The sequence below is a fragment of the Mugil cephalus genome, chromosome 11, assembly GCF_022458985.1.
Source record: "Mugil cephalus isolate CIBA_MC_2020 chromosome 11, CIBA_Mcephalus_1.1, whole genome shotgun sequence".
Taxonomy (NCBI): domain Eukaryota; kingdom Metazoa; phylum Chordata; class Actinopteri; order Mugiliformes; family Mugilidae; genus Mugil; species Mugil cephalus.
In genome coordinates this window covers 18,127,594-18,149,219 of record NC_061780.1, presented here as the reverse complement: position 1 = coordinate 18,149,219, position 21,626 = coordinate 18,127,594, and the positions used below count along the sequence as shown (strand labels likewise).

At 41.6% G+C, this 21,626-nt stretch overlaps 1 protein-coding gene across 2 annotated transcripts in view; it reads right to left on the bottom strand.

Moving 5' to 3' along the window:
• Positions 1-1,415: 1,415 nt before the first annotated feature.
• LOC125016869 (zinc finger protein 236-like) overlaps positions 1,416-21,626 on the bottom strand; it is a 55,878-nt gene continuing 35,667 nt past the window's right edge. The window contains exons 23-32 of one of the 2 annotated variants that reach the window (XM_047599620.1): positions 20,613-20,758; positions 18,116-18,353; positions 17,854-18,045; positions 16,821-16,928; positions 12,382-12,539; positions 12,178-12,306; positions 11,809-12,003; positions 9,154-9,283; positions 7,359-7,532; positions 1,416-2,647 (exon numbers count right to left, since the gene is read on the bottom strand). In XM_047599620.1, coding sequence (XP_047455576.1) covers positions 2,526-2,647; positions 7,359-7,532; positions 9,154-9,283; positions 11,809-12,003; positions 12,178-12,306; positions 12,382-12,539; positions 16,821-16,928; positions 17,854-18,045; positions 18,116-18,353; positions 20,613-20,758 — 1,592 coding nt within the window. In that variant the 3' untranslated portion in view covers positions 1,416-2,525. The remainder of the gene's footprint in view (positions 2,648-7,358; positions 7,533-9,153; positions 9,284-11,808; positions 12,004-12,177; positions 12,307-12,381; positions 12,540-16,820; positions 16,929-17,853; positions 18,046-18,115; positions 18,354-20,612; positions 20,759-21,626) is intronic. The other variant, XM_047599621.1, reaches the window with a different exon arrangement.

The following is a 21,626-nucleotide window of genomic DNA, read 5'->3' as shown; positions in this document are numbered from 1 at the left end:
AGTTCTAATATTTTGTCAAATGCATGACAGAAAAGGATCAGTTTAAATGTCTCACCTGTCACATCTATCGTCTATAGACCGGGGCCCTGACAGTCGGAGCATATCTGATAACTGAATACAAACAGCTAGATGTTTATTGTGTAGATAAATAGGTTTACGATTCCACTCTTAATGTGTATGTTACAGTCAGGGCTTGCCATTAACTTTTTTTTTGTTTTGTTTTTCCAAAGTTACCAGCCACTCGGCATTTTCACTAACCGCAATTTTGTTGTTGGGAAATTATGGTCCTCACTGCTGCTTTATCCAATACAGGTGCAAAAGCCCCAATAATAAAAATGTAAATGACTCTTGTACATGCAAGAAATGTTTAACACTAAACAATAAGGCCCAAAGCTATTATATGAAAATATGCATAATAAAAAGTGTGGTTTCTTATCACATATTAAAAGCCCGCTTAGACGAATTACAACTAAATTATTCAATAATGTGACTCAAAATAAGGATATTTTATTTGTGTAAAATTAGCTAACTAGTTATTTTCACTTATCTTACCCGTTTTTCTTCTTTTCTTCTTCTTTGCCCCGGACATGATATTCTTCAGCCACGTATCTCGTGTTTTGTCCTCTCCAAATGAACTAAATGTTATATTCGGAAACTACTCAATTTCCCTAGCTATTAAGTGAGTGAACGCTGGGTGTTGTTGGTTGCCTGGGGCAACATTGTTTATCTCGTTGCAGCGGAGGTCCATTGATAAATAATCAAGTTAAAAAATAACCATTGCTACATACCTACCAATTTAATCAATCCAATTTATTATTAGAAATTCAAAATTTTATATTTCATATAACAGAATGGAGAACTTTTTTTAAAATTTTATTTTTATTTACAAACCCAGGTAGGCTGTTTTTCAGTAGATGTTATGTGACATCAATGCTTTTTCCCAAAATTCATAATTAGGATTTTCATGTTTTTGTTTCTTTTTTGGAGTTTCTTGGTACCCTCACTGTGTTGCCAGAAATCGTACAAAGCCTTAAACTCCAAACAACCTGAATCATGTGTGCCAGGCTGACTGTTTCTTTCACTGATCCGTTCATAGTTTCACCATTTACATTTTCTTTCTTAACTTTTTACTTGTACTTGCTTACCAGAATGTAGTACGCACACTCTTGGGGCTTCCAAACCCTTATAAAACATCTGCAGCAGAAGTGATTTTCAAAAACACTGCATCTGGATACATATTTGCCAGCTTGCAGTCACGTTGCTGTGCTTCACTGCGCATGGAAAAAGCATGAAATCAGCAAGGGAATGTCTCTCACATGGATTTCATCCTGTGAGTGTGCAGGCTCAGTATATCTCCATTTTACTGTAACAGAGGAGAAGTCATATATAAGCAATACAAAGAAGCAAGTCTTTGATTTAGTAGAAAAATTACTTTAATCTTAATTTATTATGGACAATAGAAAATACAACTGCAAAAAAAAAAAAGAGAGAGGGAAAGAGAGAACAGCTTATTGTCTGTACATTGGCTTTGCTTTGTAACAAATGGAACGTTATGCTCAAACGACACATACCGAAACCATCCTCGTCGTGGCAGTTCATCAGAAAATATACGCAATCTAACTGCACTGTTTGCAAAAAGGAACTACAGGTCTGCGGATCGAAATGTTGACAGGACAACAACAAAGGGAGAACACAAGGCTTTAGGCTTCGTCTCATCTGCGTTCAAGAAACTCAAAGAGCACTGAATCCCTCACAGGCGGCGGTTTTCTATTATACAACAAGTAGCTCCGACCGAGCGATCTTACTCACTTCGGTGTCGTGTTCAAATGACGTTAAAGCACACCCTCTCGGGTAACTTCGCTTAAACTAAAAACTGAAAATGGCATTTCACTTCCAGATGAGTTATGTACAGTATAAACACGTAAAAAAAAAAAAAAAAGACAGGTGACAAGTTTCCTGTAAACCAGAAAGGAAAAAAAAGCTTTCTGTCTTGTTGCTGTTACACAGTTGCTTTTGAAGCTTCGACAGCGGTACAGATGGCGGCGGCGGCGGCGGTTCCCTGTGAGCAGACCAGTAATGAGCAGACAAGGCTCTCGTCTCCGGGGACCGTTTCCAGCACAGTACAGTTTCCTCTCTCTCCAACAGGGTCAGCATGAGAGGGACTTTCATCCCCTGAGCGCAGATGCCTGCGTTTGCTGGGCCAAAACCTCTCTGGAGGTTATCATATCGATGACAATCAGGCGGGAGCAAAACAGATAAAAAGTCATTAAGTCAATCACAGGGAACCAGACTCCACTTACTTCACTGCTAATCTGGATAAACAGCCGGGGACTGCTGTTGGGGTAAAAGCCCTCGTCATACGCTGGTACGAATTTATGACGTCTCCGATCTCTTTCTAACCTCGTAACCCCCGTCGATGGGAGGGGGATACGTTTGGCAAAGCTTAGCTGTCAAACTCAATCAGTGCTCGGGGACAGCGCTCGCTGGCTCGCGGGGGTCGCGGGGGTCGCGCGGGCCGTCGGCCGTCAGGGGAAGACGTTGTGCCAGTCGCTCGACGATTCGGGAACCACTTCCAGGTCGAGCTCAGGCGTCACCTCGACCTGCGATACCGGCTCTTCTCTGCCCACAGCCACGTCTTGGATTTGACCTGGAGAGAAGAAAGAGGGAAAATGAGCGCGGATTTGCATGACTCTCTTTCAGTTAAGTGGTTCTCTCTGGGATCGGTAACAACGGGAGGAATTGTAAACCGGGGGGAAAAGCCCATTAAACGCGCATTGACGGAGCAGCGCCGGCAGCTTCTCGATTCAATTTGCCAGCGGCTGTCATGCAAATGAGACCATACGTCAAGAAAGCAATCTTCCTCCCCTCGCTCCTCCTCGACGTTTGTTTTAAGGCCTCGCATTCCGCCGGTTCGCTTTGAGACGCCACGTCCGTTACGCGAGCGAGATGATACAACTTGACAGACGCGGAATACGTTCACTATGACTTGTGAATACGATGTCAGCGGCGCGTCACGGCGCGTTCGTCTTAAAATAACTTGAGACAACAGTAAGTCACTCCGGCTCAGGCTAAGAGGTTCAGACACGCTGGTTCTCCCGCTGCAGGCCACACGCTGAATTCAATTTTAACAGCGCCGGTCATTTAATTACCCCACCACCCCTCGTTTTTGCTCTTTACCTGAAGCACTTCACACCATCGAGTCCTTTTCCCAAGCAAACAAAAGTATTTTTCTCCAGCTTAATGACTAACAGTCTTTGATGTAGACAAACAACCTGGTCGGACGGCTTCAACAACACGAATGTTCGAGATTGATTTGAACTTTTTAACACACCTCACCGAAAAACAATGCTGACGTGAAATATTAAAAGCATAAAAAGGTCTTTTGTCCCGCGCGCCAGCTTGTTCAAACAAACATAATTTTAAAAAATATCCTGGAGAAAATAATCAATAGCTCATAGAAATGCTGATAAATGAGCATATTTTTAGTGATATTTCAGTCTCGGGCATCACAAGGGGTGAAAAAGGCGTTTGGTTTCACTGTATACAACACACACCGAACACGGAGAAAGAACAAGAGAAAGAACAGCTCCCAGAGGAAGGAATGAAGACTGAAGAATCGACAAGAAAAAGGCTTCTACAAGAAACTCGATGTTGCTGTAACTACCGCTGGAAATGTCATTTAGTAGTTCGGCGTTCAAAGGAAAATTGAGCCCAGGCTGAACAGAAGGGGAAAAAAAAAAAAAAAAATACAGAAGGTAACACAGCATCTGGTTGAGCCTGAATGAAAAGGGGACTCCAGGGAATAACGACCCAAATTTGCGTTGACAATTAACAATGTTTCTGAGGTTGCATCCTTCAGACAATCGAAACCAAAATAGAGCTTTGTGATGAGTAAGTGCAGCTCAAATTAATATTTGAAAGAAAACAACAGAACAGCGTCCCCGATGTGAAACACGGGAGGAGGCTCAGATGTGTAGCCATTCTGTTTTTGCTGGGTCTGGCACAGCCTTGAATCTGTGCGGGTGTAATAAATAAAATAAGAGGATTTTGGAGACGGTGTGGATCGAAACCACAGCCTGTATAAATATGTATGGAACAGCTCCTTAAAAGTGAAGCCAAAGCAAGTAGAGCTCCCCCTGGTGACTGGCTGCAGTATAGGTCATAAGCTCCTCCATGTTAGTGGATGGAACTTGGGCCAAACTAAAACACCAAAATTCACATGAAATACTTTTTTCTTCTTTCAAGAATCATTTCTGTCATTAATATAATGTTGATGCACCATCAAGTTCTTTGTATGAGTTTTGTTTTAGTTAGTAACTTGACGCCACAGAAACGGGATGTGACATAATGCCGACCGCCAGCTGCCATGCGAACCGCTCTCGGTGTGGCCCCACTCTCGGACCGTACCCCAGGGAAAATAACGCTAATTTGGCTGACACGCCAACCACATTTATAGAGTCTGTGATCGAAACATACTGCAGACTGTCTGGGAGCTTTGTCAAGGCTCCTCTGAACATATGACCAACAGTAACAGGAAACAAAAGCACCCTTGAAATAGCTAGGAAGAAAATACTAGAACATTTCGAAGTGGTCTGAACATACTGCCCTTGAAAATCTATGGATAGAGAAGACACTTGAGAAGTCATCCACTGAAGAGTACCGGGGGAGTTTGCATTGTCTCATCAAGAGCAACAATGTAAGCAATAATTGCGTCGAAAGGGATTATCAAAACGACCCAGTTATGGGTCTCACTCATTTTTTTCCCACTTCCTGCTTCACTTTCAACAAAGGCGAATAAAACTTTTGCCGCAATTTCTCTTCAGTTAACCTTTCTCTTCAGTTAACCTTTGCTCGGTATGTTCTTTCTTGATCCAAAATAATCAATTCAAAAATTGCGGAGACGGAGAAGCAGCTGGAAACACTAAAGTGGAAACACGCTAGTAGCAAGAGGACCAATCAACATCTAACATCAAACACAGACCAATAAACGCAAAATCCAGCTGAGGGTAATGGGAGTGGGACTCTATCTGGTCAAGTCCCTTCTCTTTAATAGTATGAAAACACTGCCTGTTGTGAACCAGCACACCTTTCTTATGACGTCTCAAGTTCACCTCGGTCACTTGGTCCCAGTCAAGCTTTAAATTGTTTTGTGCTTTTCTTGTAAAAAAAAAAAAAGAAAAGAAAAAGAAAGAAATCTTTGCATGGCAGCACAAAACAAGCGGGCGGTTGTCTTTTCAATCGCACTTCGGTATTCAGTCACATCAGGGAGTTTTAACCACGGTCTGCACACGCTGTGTCTGATCTCAAGTCCAAACACAAACTCAGTGTTCAATTTGTGCGTGTGTGGACACAGCTCAGCGTGAGACAGTCTAACCCCATCCATGTCGAATATTTAATATCGAGAAGCTTTCCTGGCAGTTTTTGTAAATGTCCAAAGCATTAGCTGGCATGGAAACGTTTTTTTTTTTTTTTTTTTTTTACTGAAAGGTCCTCTAGGATTAGCACGACCATAGAAGACTTTGAAAAACTGAATTCGGTTTCTGACCTTGTGGACTCTGAGCCTTATTCCCAGCGACCCTCCAGAGGGCAGTGTTTCAGAGATGACTTCTTGAATTATCTAACACGGTGAGTCCGGACGTGAGGACGCTTTTGTCAAGTTGGGTTTTCAAGTCGAATAAGTAGAACAGATCCGTCAGCACCGTTCTCCTCAAGCCGTCCTCTATAGGGGCCTGCCAGGCCCTGAGATAGGACGTCTTCAATGAAATGAATAACAATGAGTGTGTAAATGCTGGTCGCACTCTCGGCCAAGGTTAACCAAAGGGGACCGGCGGCTCAAATCTTGACTGGGGCTGACGGGAAGCGGTGATAAATTAGGATTCACGATGTGAAACAGCTGATATCAAAGAAAAAGATTCGAGCGAACGAAGCTGGCGGACCTGAGGGCGCGGCTATTACTGCTCTACAACATCAACGATGCCGCAATGTGGAGCACGCGTGCCCGTCAGGCATGAGTGTGGGGGAAGAGACGGCTCATTCCGGACGGATAATGATCATCAAGTGAGGCGGCGTGGTCTCCAGCTCGACATCCGAAAGGCTCAGGGACACCTTTAGATGTCCGAGGCCCTGCGAACATACAAGGCGTACTGTACGAGATGCGGAACATCTGCGGGAAAAAGGGAATAACATTTGCATCCACGCTCGTACTCGGAAATGCTGTTGCTGAGTGAATCAAGATGAGCTTGATTCACTCGAGCGCACGCAGCACACAGCTGCTTGCGTGCGTTCCAAAATCGTTCCATGGGTGTTGGTGTGATACAAATCTGTTGTGATAAATGAACCTACACGGCATTCTAACGTTAAGCTATGCGCACAAGTAAACACACACTAACTGCATTTAAAACGCACAGATTTTGCGTAACATTATGACCACCTTCTTAATATTCTGCAGGTCTCCTTTGTGCTTCCAAAACAGTTGTGACACATCAGAGAATGGACATGGGTCTTCTGAGGATGTACCTTGGTATCTGGCAACACAAAGCTGTTAGGGGGGAGCCTTTGGGTCCTATGAGTGGAGGAGCCTCTGTTTAATCAGGCTTGTTTCAGTGCGTCCCGTAGCATTTAGGGGCCAGGTCCATTATCGTGTTTGTGTCTGTGTCAGGCTGCATCCTGCAGCGGATGGATGCTGCCATCAAGGTGCGTCATTGCTATAGGGTGGTACAAAAGGCAGGCACCCGTTCCACATGAATGCCAGGTTAAAAAGTTTCCCAGCAGAAGATTGTATTGTCACAAGACGGTTAATGTTATTCACGTCTCCTGTCAGTGGCCATAATGTTACGCCTGATTGGTGCATCTAAACCCTGTTTTGAAAGTTTAATAAATTTGTGTAGTGTAGATTTATGCAGTGTAGTATAGAATGCTCAAAAAAAAAAAAATAAATAAATAAATAGATGAAAAGGAAGCCAGAAACAAAGAAGCAGGGAGGGGAGGTTGTCTGGAAAATCCCCAGCTGGCTCGTGTCATCCACAGAAGATGGTGAGAGCTTTACCTGAGAAATCTCTCAGGGGTTTAGACAGGCAGACAAGACAGCCCACGCCAGGAATATCTCAGAACTATCTAAAGCCAGTGCCAGTTGTGGTTCTGAACCGTCCTTGAACATTTTAACAAGAAATTTAGCCAATAAACGTCAGTAAAACGGGTATAAAACAAGGTGCACAATGAAGAAGAATCAGCTGAGGAGACAGCCTGCGTTTATCGATATATAACTGAACCCCACTGCTCCAGTGTCCTCTTCTCAGGAGAAACTTGCCAAGGCCTTCTCTGATCTAGCTTTCAGAATAAGTTTCACGTCGGCTGCTCACCGTAGCCGTGGGACCTCTTCATGTGGTGCTTCATGTTGCTCTTCTGGGTGAACCTGATGCTGCACACCTCACACTTGAAGGGCTTCTTTCCAGTGTGTTTGACCATGTGGACCTGCAGGGCGCTCTTCTGGTTGAAGGCCTTGTCGCACTGGCTGCATTTGAAGGGCCGCTCACCTGCAACAAAAAAACGCGTGTTCGAGTTAATGAGCGTGTGTTGAATGAAGTATTTTTTAAACATTATGACACAGGCGACTGAATAACCCTGACATAGCGGTTTGAATTGTGGTTTAATTAGTGCTGTTAAAATCCACCCAGTTAGAGATTATTAGACACTTATAATGCGTTCAGCTAAACTGCATTTTAATTTTGCACATATTTAATTATTGAATAATAAAAAACAGAATAGATACTGACGCCTCAATGATTTTAATTACTGGAATCTTAAATTCAGAAATGCCATTTTATATACATTACGACCATTCTTGTTGAGGGCCGTATGCTTCTGGATGCAGTTGTGGGATAATAGATATTTTTGTGAATTTGTGTTTCTTTCTCCTCACATCAAAATGACAAAGAACAACAAAGATCTTTTCTAACGTCTAATACAAGGATGTGTCATCGAAATCACTGTTATTTCATTTCAAGTAACCAAGGGATCATTTTTTTGTCAAAAGGAACCTGGGTGGCTACACAATAGCGTCACTTTTCTTTGACAAGTTCTCCAAGACATTCAAACTGTGTTTTCATTTTCATGCTCAAGAAAAATAAACTAAAAGCCTGGAAGCAGAAGGTTTTTGTCCTTTGTGCCACAATGCCGTGTCCAAAGAATCTCCCTCGAAAGCTTTCAAACGTGTCCGTCGAAACGGTAACAGGTCGAGAGATTCTTTACATACAGTAAATGCTGTTAATCACGGCCTGGGTGCTGAGAGTTTCACAGAGACACGAGTCCTTCAAGGCGTTTAGCTGCTTATTAGCTGCTTATTAGCCGCGTCTGTATGACGGGGCGCATTAGCGAGTCTGAAAGGCGAAGACGAGAGCTCATAAATATTCCATCATCTGTGTCAAATCCTGTTATGACACTGAGCTCACCGTGTTACAGTCAATAATCATTTTATGTGTGGAGACATACGAATTTTACTGCGTGAAAGGGGGAACTGCACGACACGGAAGCTGTGCAGCAGTTTTATAATAGCTGTCATCTTTTTATTTACTATCGCTTTATTCAACATTTCGCCAACATTTAACGTAGCAGGAATATCTGATGTCTGATATAAAGAGGAAGTGTTGCTTAATATCCATGGTATTATACAACCCATGTCTAAGATAGTAACATATGGGTCTGTCAAATATTGGATGAACCAAAACTGGATTAAGAAATATATATTCAAATGAAGAAAATGTATGAATGAATGGATAAATTGCAAATTTTCAAAACACAAGTAAGTTTGTATCTGGTGTCAGGTCTGTTTGTGCCGTTTTTTTTTTTTAATCTGCTATATAATTATTACTATATTATTCAAGCTAGAACCGCCACTGCACAAAATGTAGAGTATGATTATATAATGTATTAAAAAAATAGCAAAAAAAAGAAGAATTAAACCATATTTGATGAAAAAAAAACTAATTCAACTAATGTTGCTAAATAATTAAAACAGAGAAACTGTTATATGGCTTCATAAGCAGTATCACCTTTTTAAAATGGTGGATTTTACTGTATTTCTTAAACAGTATGATTTGTTATGTCATGCACTATACAAACTGATTCCACAATCTTTATTTATGTTTTTTTTGTTACCTGTGTGCGTTCGGTTGTGTCTCTCTAGCTGGCTGCGCTTAGCGAACGCTTTCACGCAGGAGGAGCAGTTGTAGAGTCGGGGTTTCTGAGAGCTGGGAGACGGGCCTGGTTGGTGAACCCGTTCGTGTTCCTGTAGGCAGATTGACAAAAAAAAAAAAAGTAATTTCACTGTCTAGCAAACAAAAGTAAAAAAAAACCTCTACCGGAGCTTTAGTGCGCCTGACATTTGTGATAACATTTCGTTTCATAATGACAAATATCTTGGAATTTGGAACAGGTCAATTAATTAAATCGATCGACCGGCGCTGGCTTGTCCTTTCTAAAGCACAACATTTGAAAAGAGGTAAAGTCCCATCGACTTCTGGAAAGTGAATCTGACAGGTGCATAACATACTACCCAGAGTAATATTAATTCAGCACGATAAACAAATTGATCAAGCAATATTCTTTAAATTGATGACATTAGTTAATGGTTCTTTAAAAGAATAGTTCACAGACGGCTGAAAGGAAGGAGATACAGCTGAGCTGAACTGAGCCAAATACTGTGGAGCAACAAAGCCAGAGGGCCCACGAGGATGGCACGAGTGTACTGACAAAAGTGCAAGTGGTGCAACAGTCTAAAGCGGGTATGTTTGGAAAAAATGTTAAAAAAAAAAGAAAAAGAAAAACGGATGTGTTTCAAAAGCACAGCCAACGACGTGTGGCCTGAATATCATGCCACAACGTGGAGCAGCTGCAACTAAACGTTTTTCAAAGCTTGACATCTAACTGAGTTTTGAAGTGTAGTGTTTTGAAAGTCTGCAGTTTGAAACCTCGTAAAAGCTTGAGAAATGCCTTAAAGCTGTGAAAGCTTAAAAATAAACTTTATTTGGAAACTGTGACGGATGCATTGCAGTGTTTTTTCTGGTACGGCTTCATTACACCTACTTTTCAGAGACTTTGCAACACACTTATGAGCTTTTGAGTCATGAGATTTTTGCAGGAACCAGGAAGCGGAAACACTGGCTGCTCTGAGCAAAATCTATGTATGGTATAGTATTTACCCCATAAAGATACAATATCTTATCTTACAGAAAGTCTTTGGCTAACAGATACATTTGCAATCGTAGTATTGTTTAAGAAATGTGACATGAACATAACTGCGTGCATCATCTACCTGCACCTCCCGTCAAGCACAAATAGACAGGATTATATGGATTGTGTGTAAAAGTTTATCATTACATAATTTTCTATGTTTCCAGAATATAAAAGAATGTTTTGGGGTTGTCTGGCTATAATTAAATGGCAAAAGTATTATCCGCAGGCCAAGAAAGTGAAAAATAACTGGACTGCTGATTTATCTTTCTCATCCCTAGGCTTTAAAAAAAATATATATAAATATATAAAGTCAACATCCGTGTTCTGCTAATGAGCAGCCCGGCGACATGAAGAGGAAAGAGCTCACACTGCGGCACATAAATAATCTCAGTGTTATTAGGAGGAAAGATTACTGTTCCGTGTGCATTTACAAAACCAAAAGCCGATAGCAAAGTAACATAAGAAACATAAGGTTCCATTAAAAGTCATATCCGTCGACCTTCAGGTATATATATCCGCTTTCAACCATCTGAAGAGGGTCACGGGGATAATAACTTGTATAACTTGGTTGAAAAACACCTCTTGATGTGAGTGTTTTGTTGTGTTAAGAGTGACAGTACAGGGGTCTATCTGAAATGACAGTTAATGAATTCCTGTTATACCGTATTTCCCCTAATAGTGGCCGGGGCCTTTATTTACTCCCTGCCCAGAATATTAGAGGTTATTACCTGAGGCAGGCTTTTACTAGAGGGACGCCTTTATTTCTAATTCTCTTTGTTTCATACCGGTACATACTGGTATATTTGCTCACAGCTTTCGTACCATTTACTCTTTTATTAATTAATTTATTTTTTTCTCACTTTACCAGGTACACCATGCACGCAATAGCAGCCGGGCAGGATTAATGAACGCTTAAGCACGGGTGGTTTGAATGGACGAACGAATAAATTACCCCATTATATTAGTTCGAAGTCTGGAAAATAAAGAGGGTTCAATTATTGGGCAAAAAAACAAGCAAAAACAAAAACAGTACCGTACGTACATGAAATATTTACAGCAGCTTAAATGGCCATAGCGTACAAAATATTTGTGTCGTGGGAGTTTTCATAAAACCTGAGAATTGAAAGTCTGGCTCAAGAGAAAAAAAAAACTTGGCCACAATATACTAAAAAGAAGTTATCTGTCTTTTTCCAACCAACATGTTTAGGTGATAAGTACAACAGGTAGACAAGTGTCTACAAAGCTATGTTAGAATGTTGTTAGAAACAAGTGACCATATTAAATTGGGGCAATAGCCATTAGCATTAAATAAATTAGCAGCTTAGAGTTGTAATTCTTTTTAGCGACCTCTATGGCGATAAGCTGTAATTGCATTTTTGCTTCCTTTCAACATTTCAGAAATTGAAACAGATCCACATTTTGTGTTGTGACAAGAAGATATTCGCTGGTTTATGAATCATGCGTCATTAATTTAGTCACAGGCTCTATTCTGTTACCTTATCTGGAGACGGAAAGTAACACAATATCAATCTACTGAAATGAAACTTACACTTCTCTGCAGTATTTGGACGCTCTCACCTTCAGATGTGTAGCTCGCTTGAAGGCCTTCCTACAGAGAGTGCAGACATGACAGCGGTCCTTGCCGTGAGCTTGCCTGCAGTGGCGTCGCAGCGCGTTGGCGTTCTGGCACACCTCGTTACAGTAGAAACACTGGTGCCGGTTATCAGCCTCCGTCTGGTTGTCTTTCCCACCCTTAAGGCCGTCACCGGAAATCTAGATTAGACAGAAGGACACGGAGTACGTATGATGACCACAAACGAGGGTAGTTCCACAAGTCTGAGACGGCTGTCCTTCATGTAAGTACAAATATAATCTGAATCGAGCTTAAACGGCCACCCCACTTTTTTTTGGCACCTGTATTGCCAGATACGCAAACAAGACACTCACATTATATCCATTATCAGAAGCTCCATTCGTGGACTGGGAATGGTGGCTGACCAGTATCACCTGCTGGCCCGGACCACCTGGCTGCACTCCTAGGCTGGAGTCGTTCAGTACTGCAGGGAATGCCTGACCCTAAACAAGACAAATACTCATAAGGACACTAGTAAAACACACGATGGCAAGTTTAATTTGCTGGTATGTTATTACCTGTGTGTTGAGGTTTAGAGTGACACCGTCCAGCATTCCCTGTGCATCCGTGAGCGTCAGTGTAACGCTACCGTCGCTGGCCACGCCGCCCGGGGACATCACGAGGCTCTGCGATACAGTACTGTGTGACAAAGTTGTGCTCGATGGCAGGCTGGTGACTGAAGAAGTGGGAGAGGGAGATAAAAGTTAATGTCCAGCTCATTCGCGACCCTGTTCATACCCGGCATCAACACGCACGAGACACAATGGACCCGTCGAAGTCGTGACGCGCGCACATAAAAGCACCGCTCTCGGTTCTGAAGCAGCCCTAGTGATCCATTACAGATAGCTGGGGGGTCAATATACAGTATAATTGAGGGACTTTTGAAGTCCATGGGATATAATTCACTAAATAAAATGATCATGTCTTCACAAAATCCACAATAGTTTATTATGGAAACAATCACTTATTAAGAAAAAATTACTAGATATCACTAAAATCAACTAAATCACCATAAATATTTAGTAAAAAACACCTTCTAATCAGCTAAACAATAATACAATGAGCTTATTCAAAATTAGCTTTTTGTTAGGTTGAGATCCTCATGACAGATATTTCTTGTTTGACAATATGTCAGATTTTATATGGAAAATAACAAATTGTATCTGTGTCTGAGAAACCACTTTCAGCTAAGTTACCCATTACAAACGCATTACAAGGAAGTGTGTTAATTCTAAATCACACCACATGCTCCAAGGTACATGATTTAATATACATAATATATTTAATATATTTTTTTAATATTATGTGAGTCGAGTGTGGATTTATCGCATATCAACGGTGTTACTGCAATATATTTATAAATAACTTTTAATTTCAATTTACTCCATTACATATATATAATATTTAGAAGAATCCTCCCATAGAAATACCATGTGGTGATAGGATATAGGCGGCCATGTTGATTGTAATCCTGAAAACAGACACATGTTGATGCCAGGTGTGAATGCACGTACCTAAAGCTGGCCACTGCTATGTCAGATTGTCCAGATCAGATCTTACTAGAAGATCTGAACAAGCCCAGTGAGATCGAATCGCTCAGACCAAACTAGTTTAGCAATGTGAACACATAATGTGTCCTTGGTCACAATTAAAGACTGCCAACTCATTTTTGCCTTATAAAACTATTTTAAAAGCTTTTAACTAAAGTAACAATGCATGCAAATTAGACATAGAAGGCAGCTGTACTGCACTTAAGACAACCGTTACTGTTAATAAATGTCTGCTGTTGACTAAAGCCAAAAGTATCACACCAATGCGCTCACGATTTGAGTTGTAATGGCAGCTTTGTACTGGTTTAGATAAATAAATAATAGGCTAAAGGCTGTGTGTGAGAGACACTGCGGTGCTTGTTACCCTTTCAAACCGTTTTACACACAGCAAACCGCATTCTTTTTATTGTGTCTGCAACAAACAGCGCTGTTCACGGTTCAGAAATCCACTGTGCCCCACGTGTTTACTAGAAAAGTGAATCTGGAACTGAGATCTGATCACAAGTGGTGACTTGAGATGCTTTCTAATGCCAGGTGCTAATCCAGAGCTGTAGCATTTCTGTGCCAAACATAGTCAAATGTATAAAAACTGAAACGCATAGTGACCATTACGTTCCTTGCCGCAACTTGATCAGGTCATGACAGCTGACTGTTGGTGTGAATGCAACTGGATACCTTCAGGATGGCCCATATTCAATACCATTCTTTTTTTCCCAGTAACAGCTGAACAACTGAACTTATTTTCATTCTAGTACTACTCTTTGTAATTTTGTCACTCTCCCTTCGGTGTATCGGAGTTGGATTAAGAGACTGTTTCTGACTATTTCTGACTTCAGCCGCAAAAATACTCTAAGAATGATGGATTTATATTGCGAATATTACAGATTAATTAGTTTAAGTAAAATCCTCCCAAATCCTTGGTTACAAACCTCATAGTTGAGTGTAAGACCACTAGTTGCAGCATAAAATACAAAATGCAGGTCTGTGTTTCATAGCCCTGTATTATAATATTTGTTATGTGACATCAACCAGAACTTTTGGTCCTTTTCTCTCTCATTACAAATACCAACGTCATATCCATCAGGTTTGGTCACAGAGGAATATTGGTGCTGAACGACACCAGACAATACGGTGAAGTTTCTCAGTCAACGCGCAGGTTGAGCCGTATTTGCATACAGAGTGACAGGAGCGCTTCAATCTAATCAACAAAAGCGGAGATGCTCTCAGTGTCTCCGAGAAACAGTGGGGATGTTTTCCACTTGAGTTGAGAGGAGGGTAATAAAGAGAGAGAGATGAGACTGGAAATTTGGTTAAGCTTCGAGGTAACAAACAAACCAGTCAACAGAACAATCGGGTAGCCAACGCCGACAAAACAAATGCGTATTTGCTCGAGTCACAGTCCACAGGCCTTTTACCTTCTTATCGCAGATTGGTCTGCGCCGTTATTAAGCGACAATAATTCACAAACAAGAGTTTTCAAACTGCTGTATTAAAATTAATTACTTAGGGAACGCATAGCCCTATAAGAAAGGAGTAAGAAATGCAATAACTGATCCCACAGTGGAAAATCTACCATTATTCACACTCACTGTAAGTCGCCTATATACGATAGCAAGGTCACCCTGTGAATCCGCATGTGGATCCGTTGCATTTTTCATTTATATTTCTGAATGATATTGGATCATAGCAGGCTTTTTTTTTTTTTTTAAGTCTTGAAAGTTCCCCCATACACTTTGATGACTCCACAGTGGGGGGGGCATGGCATGGCATTTCACGGAAAGGGCATTGATGGAGAGACAGTTTGAAGTCCGGTGCTTTAGTGTTATCTTGGGATCCCTCCGAAGCAAAAGGAAGCTCCCATTGAACCATAAAAAGGACGTGACCTAAAGCTACTCTCACATCTGTCATTAGTCGCACTCCTGATTGGACTGACACGTGTGTCACATATCGTCTGTGTACGAAGCACTTAAAAAATTTGGAAAAAAAAGACACTTTCCAATCTGCGACGAACAGAAAGGGCTTCATGCTGATTTGTGTTCTTAGAAAGACGTCAGTCTCCTTAGTGTTTGCTCATTCCATCGAATGGGTGGTAATTTAATCCGCTATGGTGGTTTTATTTATGCTAAGACAGCTCTGTGCACTTCATATGTGTTTGCTACGCCACTGAATACATTTATGAAGCGGTGACTCAGCGTCAAGAGGTTTTTCAATCGAGTCATGCAGGTCACGGACGTTAACGGATACAAGTAGAGATGGATTTCCTCTGCAAATTACTACAGCCGCGTCAAACATTCACTGACAGGAAGAGATTATTTTTTTCACTATTTTTTCATAACCATGTTTTTTGGGGAAGCATTTTGGAACGATTGCTTGTTTTTTTTTGTTTTTTCGTTTTTCAAACAGCAAAATCCAATTATATTTGAAAATAACATTCTCTGGTTCTATGAACGAGGGAGGAGGAAGACTGCTTTTTGGCTCGGCGAGACATTTCCACTTTCACGTGGGCACTAATATTCAGCTAACATTTGGGATAACAGCCCAACTGCGATGAAAAATGCCTCACGTAAGCACCTCAATCAGGACAGGAAATTCATTCTTCATTCATACTTTCTTTCTGTGCATATTTGCCTCGTGTGGGTTGCACTTCAGGTGACGCGATGAGTTCAGGTAGGGACGTAAACGTGGACTTGTCGTGCAAACAAGTGGTTGACGAGATGAACCAAGTTGGAATCTACACAGGCATCACTGCTGACAACTTTGTTCAGTCTCAGTCCACTTTTTGTCAATAAAGTTTGGGAGAAAACATCTTTTATTTTTTTCTGCATTTCCTCATAGTTGAATACAACCGTGTCAATATTCTTGCAGCTTAATATTTTATTATTTCAGTGCACGTGTGAAAGCATCACCGGTTCTCTCTGATCTTTATTGAGTGGAGCGACCTTGTGTGACAGGGAGGACAGTGCTACACCTCAGTGAATAGAGGGGGAGGACAAAGGACAGAGAAGAGTCTGTTATAATACCATATAGTATGTTATGCTTATCCCTACGTTTAGAAAGTGATGGGATGGGAGAGAGAGATGCATGATGGGTATTTAAGCTGGCATTTCTGTATCTTTTTTCATTCATTTGAAGAAAGACCTGCTGGTCCAAAACATCAGGACAGAGCTTCTGCAGATGTGTGGATTTTCTCTACAGTTTTTCATTGTTATACCTTCCATGATCCTGCACCCTAACTCTTTTCGGATGTGTGTGTCTTTCAAAACCCTTTTCAGTTACTCCCGTGTAAACCATAGTTTATATGCAGATGCTAAAAGCAGCAACATAGAAACAACGTCAGTACGTTTAAAGAGAGGGACTTTTCGAAAACCCAGTAGCGCACAAGTCGTGTGAGCTCCGTTGGTCCTAACCTGTCATTCCAGTGTTGGCGGAGCTCTGAGACAGGAGGTGGTCGTTGGTGATGCCGCCGTTCATCTCCGCACCGTTAGGATTGTTATGCTGGGGGAGCAGATCCTGACCTACAAATGTATTCAACAGAATTACTTCCATTTAAAAGTATCATTATTATTTTTAATTTGTTACACTTTGAACGACCTCATCATTCATGCTTTAAAAGACGGTGAAACATGGACAAATCTGAATGACCAGAGTAAGCTTCAAACGCATTTTCTACTGAGCTGAATTTTACTTTTTCGGTCCTTTTGATACTACATACCATACAATTAAACCCCTTAACAGTTGTACACCTTTTCACTAAGAACAGAGCCTTTCACAGCAAAACAGACTTTGTGTTGCCTTGGCAGGAAATTCTTCTGAGGGAAAGTTCTTCTTTGTTGTGTTGGTGATAAAAAAAAAAAACTGTGTTTTTATAACTGCAAGTCCTCTAGAGAAAACATAGACTAATTCACTGCAAAAAAAAAAACAGCAAACATGTCTGGTCGATACTGTGCAGCTTCAAGGGAATGAAAACAAAGAAAGAATTAGGCAATAAATAAAAGCAAATGGATTCCTAAAGACGTAGTCTGAAGGATTTAAACTACAGTGCAATAACGAGAGTGCGGGAAGGAATAATATTAACTTTGTGGGCCCAGTGACACAGCTACACTGTGGATACAATGCACGTTTGTCACACAGCATGACCATCGACGGATGACGCTGATAATATATATGTGCGGAAAGTGAAAAATCTGGAATCATGAAGCGCCTTTCGAAATGTGAGAAAAGGCTGGAATTATCATCGCCTCCGGTGTTTATTCTCCACCAGCCGGCGCGTCCAGCTGAGAGAGAAAATCAATAAATATTGTACTTATCCTTGAGGGAATTCTCCTTTCATGTTTGTTCGCTTTGGACAGCCCGTTTCTCAGCTTGTAAAAAAGGCAAGTTCAGTGCACTTGAAGCTTTGTGTTATTTAGATGGACCCGCGGTGCATGGAGCTGCTCCTACCAGATATGGTGAGGGTGATCTCCTGGGGGTTCCCTCCTGCTGTGCTGGATCCAGCCGCCGAAGCTTGGGCCTGGACCTGGGCGAGGGCTTGCGTCAGGCTGGAGTTGTTGATGGTCAGGGTGATCTCCTGACCGCTGTTGCCTCCTGCGACAAGCCCGGAGCTGCCTATGACGTGGCTTAGGTCCTGAGAACCTACACAGTGACACGGTTATCAGTCTTAGTACCAGAAACAGAGAAAATGTCTCGGTGGTCACTTTCTCACACTCGCCTGCAGCGTCCTGGTCGGAGAGCCCTGCCATTGTGGCCTGCGCTGGAGTAATGGTGGACGGCTGCAGAGCCAGGCTGGTCAGTGGGTGGATGACGACGTTGGCGGACACCGAGGGGTCACCTGCAGACATGAGCTGGCCACCGGAGTGGGAGACCAGGCCGGCGTCGACGCTCAGGGGTTGAGAGAGGAGACTGCCCTGCTGTAAGGTCTGCTGGAGGAGGGCATGGTCAATCTGCGGGGTAAAAGAGTTCACTACTTCAGATGGAAGACTGATTAAGATGAGGAAATGGAGACGGGGCGTGCGTGGGAGTGACGGCAATTGCATCAGGAGAGAGGATTTTGAAATGTCTGCTTCGCAACACTTCTTGACAACTAGTCTTTGATGTATTGTGAAGAATGATCGCGTCCTTGAGAAAACTGAGCAGTTCAGAGCATAAAATATTTATAGGGGGGAGTGTGCGCAGTAACACGCTAATAACATACTGATTCGAAAGTGTATATAAATGTGAACAACTTGTCCCCACTTCCTTGCTTTGGCTGAACTGACAGTACCAGAACCCCATGTGCGTCAGAAGCAGTTGTTCAGTTGACTGAACAACATCTCGTGTTACAGCTTGGTGTTGAATCTCATTTTGGTGCACTAGGGCAGGCTGATATACTAAAAGGAATTGAAGAAAGACACACACACGAAGATCTTAGTTTTGGCACTCATGCTTGAAAAGCCCAGCTTATTTCCAGACAGGTAGTTTTATTGTCCCTTCTACGGTGCGTGGCTGTTTTGATTTGGCAATGACATCAGCAATTTGGTATCTACAGCAACTTTGAAAGCTCTCTCATTCATCTTTGTGGTTTCCCTCAATAAAGCTCTGTTTCCCGCTCTCTTCACACGGTTGAACAAAGTATTCTGTTTTTGTGTTTCGAAAGGTACGGGTGTTTTGTTTGGAGATTGCGCTTAAGGTTGCTTGGCAAGGTTGAACCATGGAAATGTTTTCCACACACGCCAAGTAGAACGGAGTCTGCTCGGTTGGTTCCCCAGTCAAAGTAAATTCAAAGGAAAGAAAACTTTCATTGTACTGTCTTGAACTCAGCTTCTTTGCTTTTTTGTGACCACTACTCATACTAGAACTTTCATCTAGGTCAGAAATTCCCCAGGACCCAGTTCAGATTGAGTTCTTTTTCTTTTCCAGTATTTATCCATCGCTATCACCACCATCTCACTCCAAGCATCATGGCTTATTCTGTTTAAATGGCAACAGGTAGATAGACAGGTTAATTGTCCACCTTCTGCCCTCTGGTGGAAGAGTATTTAATTGTTCTGCGTATACACTCACTGGTAAAGTTGTAGCAAGAAAAACATCCAATCTTCCATTGAAGAGCCATCGGATGAACCATCATTAGCAAACACACTGGTAATGCTCAAACATCTCATCTCAGGAAAGTGATCTTTGATCTACAAGCAAATCTCCTCATTAAGACAAAATCCCGAGAGGGCGGTTTTATCTTTGTTCATTGTTGGGTGACTGAAATGTGCGAATCCCCTTTTACTGAGCTTTTAGAGAATTGCGTCACCAAATCCGACATCGGCACATCAAAGGATCGCTTTGCCCAAACTAGTCTGTTTAAATAATTGGGTGACATGGTTTGGATACGCACATGCAGAAAATAATTAGAAAGCCTACTGTTTGCTGCTTAATTAAAGGATAAAAGAGAAAGAAATTTAAGATGGAAAGCAATGTGATATTATTAGAGACTTACAATGCATGTAATTAAAAAAGGTTTAGCTGTTGAAATTAAAGCTCATAGAAACAACAATTAGCCATTCGAAAATAAATGGCTTTTAGGAATTAGTGTTGTCTTGATGGCAATACTATCACGGGCGTCTGATGCAGCGCTCATGTACTGAGACTCATATAACTGCACTGAGTAACATGTTACAGTGAAATGGTACAACTACACTCATAGACTGGGGTTTGGAGTGGCAGTACGTGGCAGTAATGCATCTTCAAGCTTCAAGCTACACCCAGAACATTAGAGCAGATAGCTTACTCCCACCCAAAAAGCAGACTCCAAGATTATTTGATTCTAAATATGAATACTTTGCAGTGAACACTACTGGAAACAATGCTCTCTGTTCTGGCTGCATTTTAGAGGCTACTCGTATCAGTACTAAGCATCAAAATGGATAAACAGAAGTACTTTTACTTGGTCTAGGACAAAAGGGTATCTCTTATAAATGTAATACAGTTTTACTACCATTTGAAAATGTAATCTATAAGATACTGTGATATCAAATGCTAACGTAACACCCACACTGGCATTTTATACAAACCAAAATAAATCTCTCCACCATCTCCAAAGGTTCAGGTCATAATATTTGAGTAATGTAGGAGCTAAGCTAAACTAACTGACCACAGCCTTTCTGACAACTCAAAGCCAAAGCTACAAGACACACACAGATTCTGACACAAGGATAAGGAGAAGTGTCTGTAACCTGTAGTGTGATGTTGTTGATGTTGCTGGTATCGATGCCAGAGATCTGGACGTTGGGACAGACCAGGTTGGCAGGCGTTAGCTGCAGGTGGATGCCGTCCAGCGTGGTCAAGCCATCTGGCAGAGACACCGTCAGGTCTCCTGCAGCTGTGGAACACACAAACAGACATGTTTAAGTAGATGTTCAACATTACTGCAAAATTAGTCGGATATTATTATTATAAAATGTGATTCCGGTGAACTCTTCAGGCAACTAAAGGTTCAGTGTTTTCAGCAGCTACTCTTTTACCCTGTTAATAACCTACTGTTCTGCTCAAACATCCATTTCCACCAGTTTTATCATGTGGGAGACAGGTTATGCCAGGTCCAGCAAAAAAGACAAGGCCACATGTGAAACTGTGAGGTAAATACAAACATTTTACATTTGGACTCAAAGGCCGTGTGTGCTGGCACCGACATCCAACACTTCATATCCACCGCTAGACCTGTAAGCTACCAGAACACCTTGCTGGTTTATGCTGGAGCAACAACACAGACACAACACATCTGTGAAGTAAGGCAACTGAACACCTCATGAATAAGCTCCACCAAAACAACAAAGAAAATTTTATATTTATTCAGTTTTTTTCCATGATGATAAAAGAGAGGAGAGGGATAAAAAGGTTTTCTTGTAGCGAACCATGAACTTTTCACAAAAAGAGAATCTGAATGAGAGCATAAATATTGGGGAGTTTGAAGAAGGAAGCAATGGCGGGGCAACATTTTAGACCACCTTTACATAGCTCGAATATTTTTATTAATGGTAACTGATGAAAGAAATTCCTGACCCCAACCTTAACAAAAGTGAGGCAACCCAACTCCAGTTTTTCAACGAATGCCAATGATTTAGATTTCTGAAAATCCTCTTTCCATGTCAAGGCTTGGTATCACTTCCACACACAGGGATACCTTACAGCGCCCAGTTGTGTGGAAGCTTGTTACTGAAGCTTAAATGTCCTCTTTCTTTGAAACCCGT